This window comes from Watersipora subatra, chromosome 4 (genome assembly GCF_963576615.1).
Source record: "Watersipora subatra chromosome 4, tzWatSuba1.1, whole genome shotgun sequence".
NCBI lineage: Eukaryota > Metazoa > Bryozoa > Gymnolaemata > Cheilostomatida > Watersiporidae > Watersipora > Watersipora subatra.
In genome coordinates, this window is record NC_088711.1 from 14,346,795 (window position 1) to 14,363,863 (window position 17,069).

A 17,069-nucleotide genomic window follows, 5' to 3' on the forward strand; every position below is an offset into this window, starting at 1 on the left:
ACCTCATTTAAAAGGTAATTTGTAATAATAAAATTCAATTGGTTCTCATTTTCTAATGAACAGGTGCCAGATGTTGCATTTAATAGTAAACATTATTTAGTTAAATGTTGGCAGACAATATGCACCCTAACAGTATGTTAGCAAATTACTCATTGATCTAAAAAGTTCATCCACTTGTTATTCAGCTGCATATAAGTTCAATTATAATCGATTAGTTTTCCAAGCCCGAGTCCGCTATCAGGCGGTTGTATACACTCTCCTACATACACTTGTCTATTCAAATATGTAGCCAATGATCACAAGTACAGTTTAGTCAACATTGGCTACAGCTGCTGCATTTCTATGAGTTCTCTGAATTGCTAGCATCTTGTCAATGACTGTGACGGCATTTCGGTCTCTCAGCAATTAGTTACTGCTAATTTCTGCTGTGATAGAGGCATTGACTTTCCAGCCAAATTTGCCAGCATTTTAGGGCTATTCAAAGCAGGTAAATTGAAAACATAACTAAAGAAATTCCATAGTTTATCTGATAAACTGTTGTGAGACTATTCTATGTGAAAAAGTTTTGTTTTATTTGATTTTTGTGTTTCATTGCTCTTTGTGCACTCTAAGTAAAATAATCGTGTTGTCCGGATTACGCAGCTTTTTCTAATCATATGTTTGTTTTTACTATGAATTCTAGGAGGACATAGGTGATTGACTTTCTGTTAGCGATTCTGTGTTACTTCTAGTCAATAGTCAATCTCTCCCTTAGAGTAATTTGCTATGGAAGACCTACCAAGGCGCAAGTCTTCAAAGATCTTTTAATGATTTCATTCAGTAATTTCTATCAGACACTATCTGAAACTGTAATAATTCCTGTGGGTTTTCAAAATGAACAAAAAGCTTTTATGTTCTCGGTTACTCAATAGTGTGCACATATCTTCACTGTGGCTCCTCTACTATTCAGGCAATCTTACTCCGGGTATGCGATGCGTCCCGCTAGCGTTGTCAGATTATTGATGAAATTAGATTATCGAGCACGTAATGATGGTCGTGCATAAATTTGTTATTCTAGATCAACTTGACCAAGTGCTGTCATGATTGGGTGCTGCCGCTGTAGGTCTAATTAATATTTATTACCTTGAGTTTGTCCAGCAGTCACTTCACGAGACGGAAGGGGAGACTTGTAAGTAAATCTCAAGGATCTGGTTTTTAGACTAACCTAAGTGGTAAGCTACACTGACTTCTTCATGTAATTACATATATTTACACTCTGCAAAACTGTATAAATAGCTTACAATTTTTACAAGGTTCGAGTTAAATTTAGCCGCAAAAAGTTTATGCGTAAAACTCTGCATCAGGGTTCAGCAAAAGTTCATATTGTCACTTTTCTTGCAGTATAGCTGGCACTTTTCTTGTTGTATAGCTGTCAATTTTCTTGTTGTATAGCTGTCAATTTTTTTGTTGTGTAGATGTCGCTTTGCTTGTTGTTTAGCTGTCACTTTCTTGTTTTTTTTATAGCTGTCACCTTTCTTGCTATATAGTTGACCCATTTCTTATTGTATAGTTGTCTATTTTTTGTTGTTGTATAGCTTTCACCTTTCTTGCTATATAGTTGTCACATTTCTTATTGTATAGTTGTCACTTTTCTTGTTGTATAGCTTTCACCTTTCTCGCTTTCTCACTATATAGTTGTCACATTTCTGGTATAGTTTGTCACATTTCTGGTAGTCTTCACATTTCTTGTTGTATAGTCGTCGAGGTTTTCTAAATATTGTATAAAGAGTTTTTTCTTTAGCGGACAAACCTATTTCAGGGTGAAGCTTTTTCTTCAACCTCATCAAACATGCAGAGCTTTGCAAGCGGCTCACTACTCTTTGTGATAAGAGGTTAAATTCATAGCTAAAGTATTTAATGGATTTAACTGTTGTACATTGTTCAACCGCGTAAACTTGTTACGAGGCCTTCTTGGGTGTCCCACCAATCCCATGAGATAGGTTTTCTCTCAGATGTTTACCCATAACAGCTGTTAACCCATAACATCTGTTTACCCACAACAGCTGGTTCACAAGCCTGATTAATACGCTTGTTTTACTCTATAAATTACAGTAAAGCTAAACACAATGAAGCTAGGTAGTGCCTGAGAGATTATTTTAATATAAATAATCAATTATTTCATGTCAATCAGCCAAAATTGTTATAGTCAGCCTTACAGTACTCATCAGAGTCAGCCGATACTGTTTGCTCGCGTTCTTATATTCATCTTGCTAACCTAGTTTCCATATCACAGGCCTAGTTATCATATTACATACCTAGTTAACATATCACAGACCTAGTTTCATATCACAGACCTAGTTATCATATCACAGACGTAGTTACCATATCACAGACCTAGTTATCATATCACAGACCTAGTTACCATATCACAGACCTAGTTATCATATCACAGACCTAGTTATCATATCACAGACCTAGTTTCATATCACAGACCTAGTTACCATATCACACACCTAGTTATCCTATCACAGACCTAGTTACCATATCACAGACCTAGTTATTATATCACAGACCTAGTTATCATATCACAGACCTAGTTACCATATCACAGGCCTAGTTATCATATCACAGACCTAGTTACCATATCATAGGCCTAGTTATCCTATCACAGACCTAGTTACCATATCACAGGCCTAGTTATCATATCACAGACCTAGTTACCATATCACAGGCCTAGTTATCCTATCACAGACCTAGTTACCATATCACAGACCTAGTTATTATATCACAGACCTAGTTACCATATCACAGACCTAGTGATTATATCACAGACCTAGTTACCATATCACAGGCCTAGTTATCCTATCACAGACCTAGTGATCATATCACAGACCTAGTTACCATATCACAGGCCTAGTTATCCTATCACAGACCTAGTTACCATATCACAGACCTAGTTATTATATCACAGACCTAGTTACCATATCACAGGCCTAGTTATCATATCACAGACCTAGTGATCATATCACAGACCTAGTTACCATATCACAGACCTAGTTACCATATCACAGGCCTAGTTATTATATCACAGACCTAGTGATCATATCACAGACCTAGTGATCATATCACAGACCTAGTTATTATATCACAGACCTAGTTATCATATCACAGACCTAGTTACCATATCACAGGCCAAGTTATCATATCACAGACCTAGTAATCATATCACAGACCTAGTTACCATATCACAGACCTAGTTATCATATCACAGGCCTAGTTATCATATCACAGACCTAGTGATCATATCACAGACCTAGTTACCATATCACAGACCTAGTTACCATATCACAGGCCTAGTTATTATATCACAGACCTAGTGATCATATCACAGACCTAGTTATTATATCACAGACCTAGTTATCATATCACAGACCTAGTTACCATATCACAGGCCTAGTTATCATATCACAGACCTAGTAATCATATCACAGACCTAGTTACCATATCACAGACCTAGTTATCATATCACAGGCCTAGTTATCATATCACAGACCTAGTAATCATATCACAGACCTAGTTACCATATTACAGCTACTACTAACATAATTGCATGCTAAACCTCTTCAGTCTTTAAGGAAATAAGATGGTTGTTTACAACCCAACTGATGACAGAGAGATACCAGATGTTAGCGCTCAACGGCTGTTCGAAGAAACAGCTGCTGGTTCTGATCATGAAGAAAACTGTAAAACAGGCTGCGGAAAAGGTCGTGACTTTAAACATTATCGTTTGATAACGGCTGGTTTTCTTTCTCTTGGGATGATAATTATACATGCCCAGCGCGTAAACATAGCCGTCTCTCTTTTGGCTATATCGAACTCTAAGAAAGATGCTCTGATGGATGCCAAAGCTAGTAAACCGGTAGGTGATACGTTAACCTTTCTCTCAACATCCTGTCTGTTGCAATAACACCCAAGGGACCTGGCTTTACGAATCTAAGGAAAGGTTCAGCTGGAGAGTGATTGCGCAATCGGATAGATATATAAAATGTAGGTGTTTGGGTGTTGTTGGAGAAAAGTGATTAACACTTAGCTATAGTTTATACAATCTCAATGCGCCAGTGGTTAGCACTGGCAGGCTGCCTGGCAGTACTGTAAATACTGACTTTGTAAAAGACTTGGGTAAGAACAGTCTGAAAACTCTACATGGGATTGAAATATGAGCAAGTGGCTTAACCAACTAAATATTTCTCAACTTGCGGCTGCATGGCTATTTTATAGAGCTAATTAAATAAGCTTTTTAAATGTTTTTATGTTATTTCTAATGATTTGTTGATATATTTAAATGCACAGTTAGTACTCAGTTGGACTAGTTCTGTTACCGTATAAGAAGTTATATATCTGCAGCGCGTTTTATAAAACGTAATGCTTGTTTCCCTTAAAATATTCTATTGCTAAATATTCTTAAGCTGTTGCCAAATCTTCGCTTCTACTCTTGTGGACATATACGTGGGCATGAAAACAACATGACATACATATGCCTTAATACTGTATGCGGGAGTACATGAGCAAGAACTCATATGCTCACACTGTTGATGTGCTCTAATTTTAGTTATGAGGCTAATTTTTAATTGATGAATAAACACGAACAAGTTTACAGTCTAAAGGTATTGTATGGCGAAAATACAAATTAACAATATGAGCATCACGAGAGCTAGTATTATCTGCAGAAGATATATGGAGATGATAAATCCTAAAATGTAACCAGGTCATTAAGCACTTTAGCTGATCTGTTTTATTCTTGTTTTTTTTCGTATCACTTTTTACAACTCATATCTTGTGATAAAGAGATTGGTGCGTAGCTGAAGTTCCTAACAAATACGGAAAACAAAATGACAAGGTTAAGTTTGTAACATTAGAACTACCTTTTAGCAAACACCGGTATATGACCTTGGCTTATAATTTTTTTGCTTGTAATAGTTGTTGGAGACGTCTTGGTCAGCCCTACAGATCAGCCTGTTACACAGCGGCTTCTTTTCAGGCTATCTTTTAACACAGATTCCAGCTGGAATAGCGGCTTATAACTTCTCAGCACACAGGTAACTAATATTTGGAACTAGCTGAAGGTCCGACTTTGTCCGAAGAGTAGAAAATTCTTTGCACCGAAAATTTGTTTTTGTTTAACAAACATCAACAATTATCATTTTAACCTTTAAGCTTCATATCATGAAAAAAGTGTTTTGTGCAGTTGAAATAAATAAGACAAAAAATAAAACAGCTGTAAAGGTGTTTAAATGTAAATGTGATATCATTAGCAAGTAATGGCTAAATAAAATTTGATTTACTACGACTACAATGAAAAATGATTTGCTAATGATGCAATTGATATTGAATGGGAAAGCAAAATAAAAATCATGAATATATTAAACTAATTGTAGACATTAGTACCTCTAGTAACTTTAGTGTATTTAGTAGTAATGATTCGCAATAAAATGTAACATTACAACATAGTATATGCAGTACGCTTACTCTTTACTCTCCGTAAGGAGTTCTTACCTTCAAGACAGACGTGTAACATAGATGTTGAATTTGACCTAAATGAATTTAGCTTAGTAAAAGCAACCTTAAAGCTAAGTTTTAATATGTATTTTACTAAACTTCAACATTGTCGTTGGCTAAAATTTTATTACCTATCCTTTTTCATTTTAGTTTTCACTATAACTTATAACGAATAACTTATAACGAATAACTTATAACAAATAACTTATAACGAATAACTTATAACTTATAACGAATAACGTTGAAATGAGATAGAGGTTGAGTTAACATCGTATCTCTTTCAGGCAGTGTGAGAGGGAATTTGGCAAATAGCTTATCGGCATCGTTGTTATTTCAACATAATCAGCACACTGACTGCCAAATTTTAATTTCGAGATCATTTTTTGTTACTATTGTATGGTGGCAAAAGGCCGAATACATTTTTATCCTCATATGGCGAGTACGGAAAAAAATCATGTTCATATAGTAAAGCGTAAAAAAGCATAGAATAGGAGCATCTTGACCTGAGAGGGCACTGTATTAATTAACAGTAAAAAGTGCACAGTTAGCGTGTGCAATAGCAAAAAGGATATACAGAACGTATATAGTAATAGCGATAGGGGTGACACGTAACTGACGGCTTAGCCTTGTGTTATGCGTACTTGTTAGTAGACTTGCTGTTTGAATGTCGCGAGATCAAATCCAATACGAAGGTGATTTTTCATTGCTAAAACTTTATCGCTATAACCGGATAGACGAATGACTGACAAACACTTAGACTTATATATAGTTTAACAGCAGCAGAAATCATAGTCAAAAAACTGAGTTGGCTCAAACACAATATCTCATAGCATGTGTGCTCAGCATCTAGAAGACTATCTAAAACTAGTTTATAATAACCACTATTTCTCTAATTATGATGTGGCTCTAAGGCTTTGCATAGCACAAACCCAGGCTTTGTAGCCCACAATCCTACTTTATTTTCCAGTAGAGCCTATGAAATTGTCTCTTTCATTGAGACTTTAAAACTCTTTTTGTTAGTTTAAAGATAAATTTGTTACCTTGTTATGCAAATGGTTAACAATATGGTTAACAAATGGTTAACAATAATTTTAAATTTCATAATTCTGGCCGTATAAAGAATGATTGTTATTTTTAATAGTCTGCTAGATAATGGATCAGTTTAGGCAGCAGATAATTATCCTTTTCACGCAAATGGAAGTCTCGCCAACAATTACAAGTTAGCAGCTGACTCCGTTGACACGAAATCACTGAAGTTACCATAGATATAGTAAACCTATATCTATGTTTACTATCTGGGTTTACTATATCTATGGAAGTTACTAACTGTATTTGTGAAAACTTCTTTCTGAATTCGAACAAACAAGTACATAGGTACAAGTACATATTACTTGTACCTGAAAACTCCTGCAATTCATGAGTTTATACTACTTTCATATAATATTTTCTTGCTGAGCATGCCCGGGCTCAAGCAAATGCTTCTAGTAAACATTTGACGTGATAATCTACAGCAATTTCGCAGAAACAATTTTTGCTTCGTTTGCAGAGCGTTTGGTGGGTGCATCGCAGTGTCCTGTATTCTCAACATTTTTCTTCCCACCTTAATAAGCAATGAGGTCTACGCCGCTGTCATGGCCGTGAGAGTTATTCAGGGTATGGCTGAGGTGAGTAATAAAGTCGAACCTCAGTGGCTCACCGGTTATTACTTCTATCTTCGCTGAGAAAGATGGTTTCTGTTTTCTTTCGCGCTCTACTCTGGCATATTTAGTTTGTTGTCGTTTGTGACTTTATTATTGTGAATTTATATTTAGGGGTTCCTGTGGCCAGCCTCCTTTATACTGATCAACAACTGGTCTCCTGTAGCTGAGATAAACCGGATTGCAGCTTTTGTTGCAACAGGTAGGCATTTATTTTCTTTAGGTTTTTTATAAAAGGGTGGCTTTAAAAACTTAAGTTCAGAAAAGAACTCAGAATAGCTGAGACTCAAATACTTGCAACTAAACAACTTTGATCACTCAATTTAGTTTGTTCAAGCACGACCCGACCTTTGACCCGACCTTACGTTTGATTGGACAACTTATTTGCAGCAAATACAATATTCAATTTATTTTCCATTAAACTTAGAATCAGAACTTAACAAGACAGAAAGTAGTGAGTAATACATTAATTCCTTTAGTTCAGTTTGAAACGTTATGACCGATCCTTGTAGACTTGAGTTCTCAGGTTAAGATATACAAGTTTCTGTCGGGTCGCCCTGTAGTCCCCCTCCCCGGCTGTGACGTGATGCAATGCTTAGGCTAGTAAAAGTAAGGTGTACTACACTAAGCTACGCATCTATCACCATGTACAACGACAAGCCTGTAATTGCTAAGTGTGTTTTAGCAACTAGATCAATAATTCAGAATAATTATTTTTAGACTTGAATCGATTGCAAGTAATGATGATGCATTTTGTAGGATCGTACGCAGGACCTATTTTGGGATTTCCCATCAGTGGAGCGATAACAAATTATATAGGATGGCAGTACAGTTTTTATGCCTCAGGTATATACGTATAATTGTTTACTTAATATATTTTCATTAAGGTAGAACATGGAATTGCTGAACTGTAAACAAGTTACGAAAACAGTAAATTGGATTGAATATCGCTACGGTCTAATACCTTGTGTCAGCAGCGCATGATGTGCTAGTTATGCAGGCTACTAACAAATTTTATCTAAGTTCTTCGTATCATAATTAGCAATATATTGTTGTAACAATATACTGTTTCCTCTGATAAGATACCGTATTAAGTAAGAATGATCAGGTCAAACCTTAAACTGGATACTGTTTGTACCTACATGCGGTTCTACTTGTAGGCGCTTCTGGCATCCTTTGGTTAGGTTTCTGGTGGATCTTTGCTTATGAAAAAGCTGACCATCATCCAAAGATATCGGAATCAGAATTATTTCTTTTAAGGAAAAATAAAACTACCAGCCATGCTCAATGCCCCTCGGTAAGATATATATATTATGTATAATATATAAAATATATATTATATATATCGTATATATATAATAATTATTTCTTCTATTATTTCATACTCCACTAAAATTCTCTTAGATTTTTAGTGTAGAGTTCTCTTTTTATATGCTTTTGCACCTACTTTTAGCTGCTATATGTATGTATATTTATAGATATAATATATATCAATATATATATCTACATCTCAGATATAGATATATATATATTGTATTTATATTGTATAAATAAATAAACAAAAAGGTATTGCCATGTGGTGTCATAAACACAAAAAACAAAATTTATATTGGAAGACTTAAAACTACTGATCACAGTAGTGTTAAAAAATTCGAGAATATTTCAGCAAACTCTGTAAACAGTCATAATGTAGCACTTTGTTATTTTTTCAAATATACTGAATGAGTTTTAAAGACAGCTCAGTCTAAAAGAAATTGGATGCCTTTGGCTGTACACAAATATAAATTTAAAAATGACATAAATTCTGGTCATTGTGTATGTTTATATTTCAAATTGAAACTTCCGCTACGTGTGATAATATAAACTAGTTTCCTATTTATTTGGTTACAGTGGCGAGACGTGCCATGGAAAAGTATCTCTACATCCAAGCCCTTTATAGCCATGTGTGCGTGCGCATTCGCCAAGGGCTGGGTATTCAACATGCTGCTTATGCAGGAGCCAACCTACATGCATGTCTTTGGTTTCTCTATTGCTCAGGTCGGAGGGATATTACACTGTCTGAGAGTAATAATAATTATAGGCTGTAATTTCCTTTTTCAATTGAAAGAGATAAATACAAACTATTATTATTAACATTACTATTGTTATCTGTTAGATCAAGACTTGTGGAGTAGTTAGTTTCTTTGCCATCTACTAAATGCCACTAAGCTGGGATGGACAGCAATTTCTTCAAAGTAACCCCTGACTCAAATGAATCAGCCTGTTGGATACTATTTATTTCCTTCATCTATATTAAGCAGTGTGTCAGATCATTTCTGCCTATGGAACTACCTTAGTACTGTTGCTTGATGTCCTTATCACCCCCAACACTAAGTCTTGGTATTTTGTCAGATCCACTTGTGTATCAGCACAATATCATGCCTTGTAGTCTTTATACTTTGATCTGTTCCCATATGAAAATTTCAAATTAGTTTTACCTTACCATTCTTTATGAATGCTACTGCATCCCGTAAGCACCTCGCAAAACTTTTTTGTCCTTGAGTGAGGGAGAGAAGGTTCTGTGCTCAACTGGTAAAAAATCATACCACTTCATATATTCGTTTTGTTCCACCCCAGAAAATTTACTGAGAATATGCATGACAGTTTCACCCTCATCACAAATATTATTATTATTGTTATTATTGGAAGTATTTTATAATTGTGTTATTATGCTGATAAAGTTAATAGTCCCGGGTTTTAGCTAAAAGTAAAATACTATCATTCATGTTGTTCATTATTACAGTCTTATTGAGGATTTTGTTATTTTTATTAGCACTGAATTCTGTATTTTATCAATAGACATGTTAGCTCAACTAGATGTTAGCTCAACTAGGCAACACAGATGTCTGTTAGTAATGTCTCCAAGTGCTGCTATAACTAAAGGTATAAACTTTGCTCATACATGCCATAATCATCTGACCACAAATCCTAGTCCCATTTTCTTATTCATATTTTATTAACATTATTCATGATATTATTTTTTTGTTTCTCTGTCGTGTTGAGCAGTCTACTTTTAGTATTACTTTAGTAAGTATTTAATAGTCTGTTAGTATTTAATCGGTGGCATTCATGTAGAGGTGGCGTTCAATTAGAGGTTTTACGGTATGTTGTATACACTAGTTGAGAGAGGTGGTTGTGCTCCAGAAGATCAATGTTTGAGTGCTTTATTTTATTAGCTGATATTTGATTTCAGAATGGAATTTGGTCGGCAATGCCTTTTGCCTTCAAACTGATCGTATGCTATGCTAGTGGATTCCTTGCTGACTTTCTAGTCAATAAGGCTATGACAAGTCGTACACAAGTGCGCAAACTGTTCAACACATTTGGTGGGTTGTTTATTACCATATGTTTGCTCTATAAAAAAAGTGTCTAAGAGCATGAACAATCTAATCGCATTATCATACTTGGCACCTATTATTTTGGAAAGTACATGTATATCTATAAAAATCTCAAAGTTTGTGTATGTGTGTGTACTTCGGTTTGTTCAGTTATAGCTATTAAAATCTTGGAATGAAACGCTCACTGCATGCTGTATTTGAACTCATGGAGAGTGCAACTGCAGGTTTCAAACCACACATTTAACCACTGAGCTATACAGTCCTTGATTCTAATCGTATACCATATAGAATGTGCACACGCTAAATGTGATCTTTTGTTGATTAACTAATATTACCTTTGGCATTTTTTATTCTTTGAAATTGTTAATAAAAACTAATTTTTGCTACCATTGCCTATCTTTTAAATTTTTCATTTTTAAATGTGTCGTTTCAAATATGCCGTTACACTTCTATTTTTGGTTTTTCATAAGGTTCGATTGCTAAATCGGTAAAGGCTAATACTCTTCACGCAGACAATTGTATTGTCTCGAGTAGAAATAGCCATTACATTCTCTCTCTGTTTGGTTAGACAAAGTACCAGACAAAAACAGTCCGATATCTCATTTGTACATTTGTACCAGTATCGAGAAGTACCAGTATCGCCGTATTCAACGTTTTGATGGATAGTTTCTGGTGGAACAGTAACCTTTTTTATACACACACGCTTCTATGCACAAATCGCAATTATTAATTCAACATATTCAGGATTTTTATTTTGTTTTCTCAGTTCGTATTAATCGTATCATTACCAAATCATCTTTAATTGTAATCGTAGCAAAACAGACTTAATTTAGCTATTGTTTGCTAATGATTTCACCTTTATTTTAAAACATATTTATAGTTATTTTATTTTGTTTCCTAATTTATTTGACCTGAACGAAACATTTTCCTTAGGATATGAAGTTTGAAAGTTACAGCTGTTTGACAGTTTAAAACTTTTACAGTTGTTTTATTTTTCCTTTTAATTTAATTAAACTGCACAGAACACTGTTCTCATGAAATGCAGTTTGAAATTTAGAATGGTAACTGTTGTTATATGTTAAACAAAAATAAATTTTCTGTATAAAGACTTTTATTACTCGGGCAATGCCGCGTAGTAGCCTACAGCTAGTATATCCATATATTTAATGCATCAAGTCATTCATTACTTAGAAGATAGCATATAAACTTTTGTTGTTTTAACATCTAATTAATTTTACTGTTATTTAAGGTCTTAAGCTAATGAAATCTATGATAAGTTTGTGACTGTTTATGACTGTTTGTTCCAAAATGACAACCACTGGAAGTTTAATTACCTCCTGATAAACACTGCCTGTGACTACTATCGATGCAATTTAAAGTTTTTGTTGTAGGATTTGGAGCAGAGTCAATGTGCCTTTTTAGCCTTAGTTTTATTTATGATGGAGGACTTGCTATAGCACTACTTTCAACTGGCATCAGCCTGGGTGGCCTTGCAGTCTCAGGTAAATTCTGAGGCTAATATTCTATCAGCCTTTCCCAAAAATGCTGCCAGGCGCAATCTAATGCACTGTTCATGTTATCCAGCTTTTAGACCTAGCAAAACTACCGCTAAAATAAATAAATAAATAAAATGGGTACTGAGCTTGTTCTTTGAAGAGTTGTCAAACCTCGTACAAAAATCAGAGTTATCCTTTCTATAAATAACAAATCCTTAATATGCACCATTCTTTGCAGGATGGCAGACAAATCATTTAGTCCTGGCACCACAGCTTGCTGGGATATTGGTTGCAGTAACACAGTCTTTTTCTAACTTAGCTGGAATATTCAGCCCTCTCGTCGCTGGTTACTTCATCCAGGAAAGTGTAAGTCAGCAGCGGATGATCTCAAACTTTATCAATTAATGGAAACCCATTGCATTACTGCTCCACCTATCTCTTGTCTTCTACATGTTAACAATGAATAGAGTTGCTCCTTTTCATCTACAACAATCGTACTTATTAAGAAAAAATTTGGTACACAAACACTAGTGACTAACATGTCAAAGAATTATTTATCATCAAAAACTATGCGAAGCATATACTATATATGAAGTGAAACAATTTCATTAATTAAATAAACCAAAATGGTCACTAACCTTTGAAAACCAGAAAATGATTGTAGGTAGTTTCATTGTTTAACACAATCATTACACTGTCTCTGAGTAATTTTAGCAACCAACCTAGGCAAGACTGACTTTAAACGAGATGTCAAGCTGCCTGTAATATTATCTCACGGAGCAACAAAATTGATGCTTTACACAAGTATTTTTAAAATATCTCTAAACACATTTTGATAGAGGGTTTATTCCTTACACTGACTAGACAGTTTCAATGAACACTAACTTGCCTGCACCGCCATGTTGGTTTTGATCCCCTTTTTCGCTTTAACAACAAGACTTCGTTGTACCTAACTGCTAGAGAATGTCTTGAGCTTTGATCAAATGATGTCATTCGGTTAACCTGTTGGCCTCCAATACAGAAATGTTGGTTTTTTGTCTCGACCCCTCGAGGTAAAATTTTTCTATGTTCCTTTTTCCTAATTGATTATGTCTGTTTACCAGGCAAACCTGGCTCTGGCTATAGATGGAGACCACCATCTGGGGGTTTCTGATACAGTAAGTACAACATGATATCATCCACATTTACCTAATCTTGTATATCAGGGTTTTACGAGTAATTGGAAAACCTGAAAATGCCTGACAGGGCTGAAAGTTTGTAAATTACATCCTAAAAACCGAGTTATGAAGTATATACATTATTGCAAATAGTAAGTTAAAGCTAGTTTTACAGACAAATTTTTTAATGTTAAAAGTGCTTCTCAGTTAAGCATGTCTAACATGGAACATTTCCGTTTCACGGAGAGTATTAAATTTAACATGTTTAAAATGGTGTTTATATTCTATAACTCTTCTTGTTAAAATGTAACTTACACAGTTTGTTAGAATATAACTTACACAGCTTGGTAGAATGTAACTTGCGCAGCTTGGTAGAATGTAACTTACACAGCTTGTTAGAATGTAACTTACACAGCTTGTTAGGATATAACCTACACAGCTTGTTAGAATGTAACTTACACAGCTCGTTAGGATGCAAGTATGCAACTTACTCAGCTTGTTAGCTGTAACATACCAGATGACTGCCTGTTAGTAACATACTAGAGAGTTGTAGTTATCACTGGTTCTAACTAAACCATAGTTACAAGTTCCCTAACTGAACAGTAATCACAATCCACTTCTGTTTTTTGATGGATGAGTGTGAAAGGGAGATGAGTTGTTAGAAACAGTCTTGTCTACAGATGCGGGCGTATTTAATAGATGACCTAGATGATACTGTAGTATAACCACCAAATATTAAGATAATAAACTTTAAACCTGAAGAAGTATTTTTGTAACTTTGCAAAAATGAGAGAAAAGATAATTTAACAACCACCTAAAACTTTTTTCTGAAGTCAAATACCAAAGAAATAAATGGGATCAATGTAAAAGGAAATAACCGTCGTGTGCTTTCCGGTATGCTGAGTTGCTACATGCTACGATTGGCTGGTTTCAGGTTTGCCCCAATAATCCTACTCAACACTTGAATAGTAAACATTCGTTTTTTTTCTATAAATAAATATTAAAATAGCCCATTAAGCTAGTAATAGACTCATCATGCAAATATTAAAGTACAGTTTAATTCAGTTGCAGACTCTAAAAATGAAATTGAGTTGCATAATACTGAAGAATTACAGTGAAACCAATACAACAGTAGATAGATATTCATCTCTGTTTAGTTTTCCCCTCCATTCATAGATTTCAATGTTCAATAAACACGGTTCATTGCTACAAGATAGCAATTAGTCAGAATATGCAGAACAAGGTAAAATGTGTTATCTGTTTTTGGTATGTTTTAGGATATATTTGGCTGGCACATGGTGTTCCTCACTTCCTCTCTAATAGTAGCTACTTGTTGCACTGTCTACGCTCTCTTTGCATCAGGTAAACTTTCAACTTTCTTTGTTGAATACTGTTTAGTTTTGAGACAAATTGCTCAACTTGTGAGCTCCACCTTCACATCAATTCAACATGTCACACGCATGCAAACATTAACGCATTGCGAAGGTGGCTGGATCATACTAGAAACTTATCATGGACATTTTTTTACATAACACTATTGGTAGACTGGATGATGTTCCAATGCATCAAGTTTCAGCAAGGGCAGGTACAACTATGATTTGGTGGCTGCAACAGCCAATCACGGCTGTGAATGTTGTCGCCATGACATTTGTTGTTACAGTTTTTTAATAATATCCACACGATGATATATTGTCTAATAAACTGTGACATTTATGGACATTCTCAATGTTCCTTTTATATTTTTTGTCAAAAAAATATAATGAAAAGATTATCGCTTCTGTTGACTTCTAAAAATAGAACTAAATTACGCATTACATTACGAGAACCTGTCAACGACGTTTGAGCCATGAAAAGGCGGTCTAGATAAATTTGTTAGATTAGGGGCTGGTATTAGCGGAAATACGAGGTAAGTGCATCAATCATGTCTATGCACCAACACCCAGCCCGTGTTGTCACTACTTACAGCAGAATACTTGAGTTAGTAGAAGGGATTCATTGTGAAAAATTAATAAAGGCTTTACGCTTCCCAGCAGTAATCATATTGGACTAATACACCCATTCTGTGTCAGTCATTTTGAGCTGCTATCTTATTTCTCCAGTGTCATGCTTATTTAAAGTACTTTTACGCCGACTACACCTAATATATTAACAACAGACATAACACACCTCGTTAAGGTCAACCTACAGAGGCTACCGCTGTCCTCAGTGTTTACCCCAAATATTAAAATAACTAATACAGCGTATGATGAAATCCTACAAGGTTATGGTATTCTGAAAAAAAATTAATAAAGTGTTATGTAATAGCTGCTACTTGAAACAATTGTTGAAATAAATATTTCCGTTGCTGTGTTAATATGTCCAGTCGTGTCAGCCATAGAATTTACTTATACATTTATGTTTGATTGATGTGTTCACTTGCAGGAGATGAGCAAAACTGGGCTGAAATAATTCCTTTCTCTGAAGCAAAAGAATCCTTGATTATTGAAAGTGGGGAGATGACTACAGCCATATTCTACCAAGCAACAAAAAATGGTGTAGAAAACGAATAAAAGTGCAATGTAACACAACTCCTCCATTAAGTAGCTTCATGATTGAGTTGTTGTACTGTGGTGATTACGCCAACTTATTGCCAATTATACCTGTATAATATAGCTGGAATATGTAAAATTCCAATAAAGATGATTATTTTATGTACTACCAGCTGAATTCTGGCATTGCATAAGTAATAAAAAAGTTCTTGCATAGAAAATTAATTTTTAGTTAACATATATAAAATTTACCATTCTAACTTGTAAATGTAAGAATTTGTTTATTTTTGTGCATGCCCAGCCAATGCATAATTCAAATGTTCGAAAGCTCAAGGTATAGCTAAAACAAATGGTTGAAAGACATTTCTTACTTCCGAAGCCACGATAGGAGAACAGATGTATGCGTTGTTACAATTCACGTGCTACTATTGAAGTCCCATGATATGGAAGTCCCATCAAGGATAAACAAAACATTTCCTGCACTCCTTTGCGATAGGACCAAATCAGAAGTTATGTAATACAGAATGACACACAATAAGAAAATAAGCAATGGTACGAAACAGCATGAAATAATATGAAGTATATGGCATGATATGATGCAGAATTGTATGGTATGGAATAATAGGATACTAAATGTGATTACAGAAGCAAATTAAAAGATTCTTCAAAAATCACAAAAGTATAAAGCATCAAGGAGAAAGGAAGTGTTGGGAATGAGATGTGGGCATTCTCATGTGTAGCCCTGGGCAGGCAAGAATCTTTGAGGGTTTCACATCAATGTTTGAGGGTTTCCTATCATGAAAATACACCACACTAATAACAAATAACACAGCATATTTATCAGTTGTGCAGTTGCATGTAGGTGCAGCAGTCCCGCACTGGTATTGGCTCGCTTTTTCTATTTGCTATATTCTCAGAATGTTGTTATACCAAAGCTACAGTACAACCACACAAGTGAATAGTGAAAGTAAATGTTTTTATATATAACTTGATATACTAGTTGTTCAATTTAAAATGAAATATAATATGCTGGAATTCGATAAAACAATAATAAAAACAGAAATAACTGCAAGTAGCAGCCTCTGCCTTCCCATGTCCTAAAGAGGTAAACTGATATTTATGAATGGCATTATGGTCAACCAAGTAATTACTATTTTCATATAGAACTCAAATGGCATTTCTTAGCAGGTGATTTTTAGCCGGTGCATGAAAAAGAAGAGTGGTGAGGGAAAGGAACTTAATGAAAAAAATCAGGAAAAGACAGCTGAGTTTTTGGGCA

At 34.9% G+C, this 17,069-nt stretch overlaps 1 protein-coding gene across 1 annotated transcript; it reads left to right on the plus strand.

Moving 5' to 3' along the window:
- Positions 1-7,120: 7,120 nt before the first annotated feature.
- Positions 7,121-15,968, plus strand: LOC137394787 (vesicular glutamate transporter 1-like). The gene is made up of 11 exons (XM_068081554.1): positions 7,121-7,199; positions 7,347-7,434; positions 7,992-8,078; positions 8,393-8,529; positions 9,123-9,269; positions 10,465-10,597; positions 12,001-12,111; positions 12,344-12,471; positions 13,209-13,262; positions 14,540-14,624; positions 15,684-15,968. The coding sequence occupies exons 1-11, from the start codon at positions 7,167-7,169 to the stop codon at positions 15,809-15,811; spliced, it is 1,131 nt and encodes a 376-aa protein (XP_067937655.1). The 5' UTR covers positions 7,121-7,166; the 3' UTR covers positions 15,812-15,968.
- Positions 15,969-17,069: the final 1,101 nt, after the last annotated feature.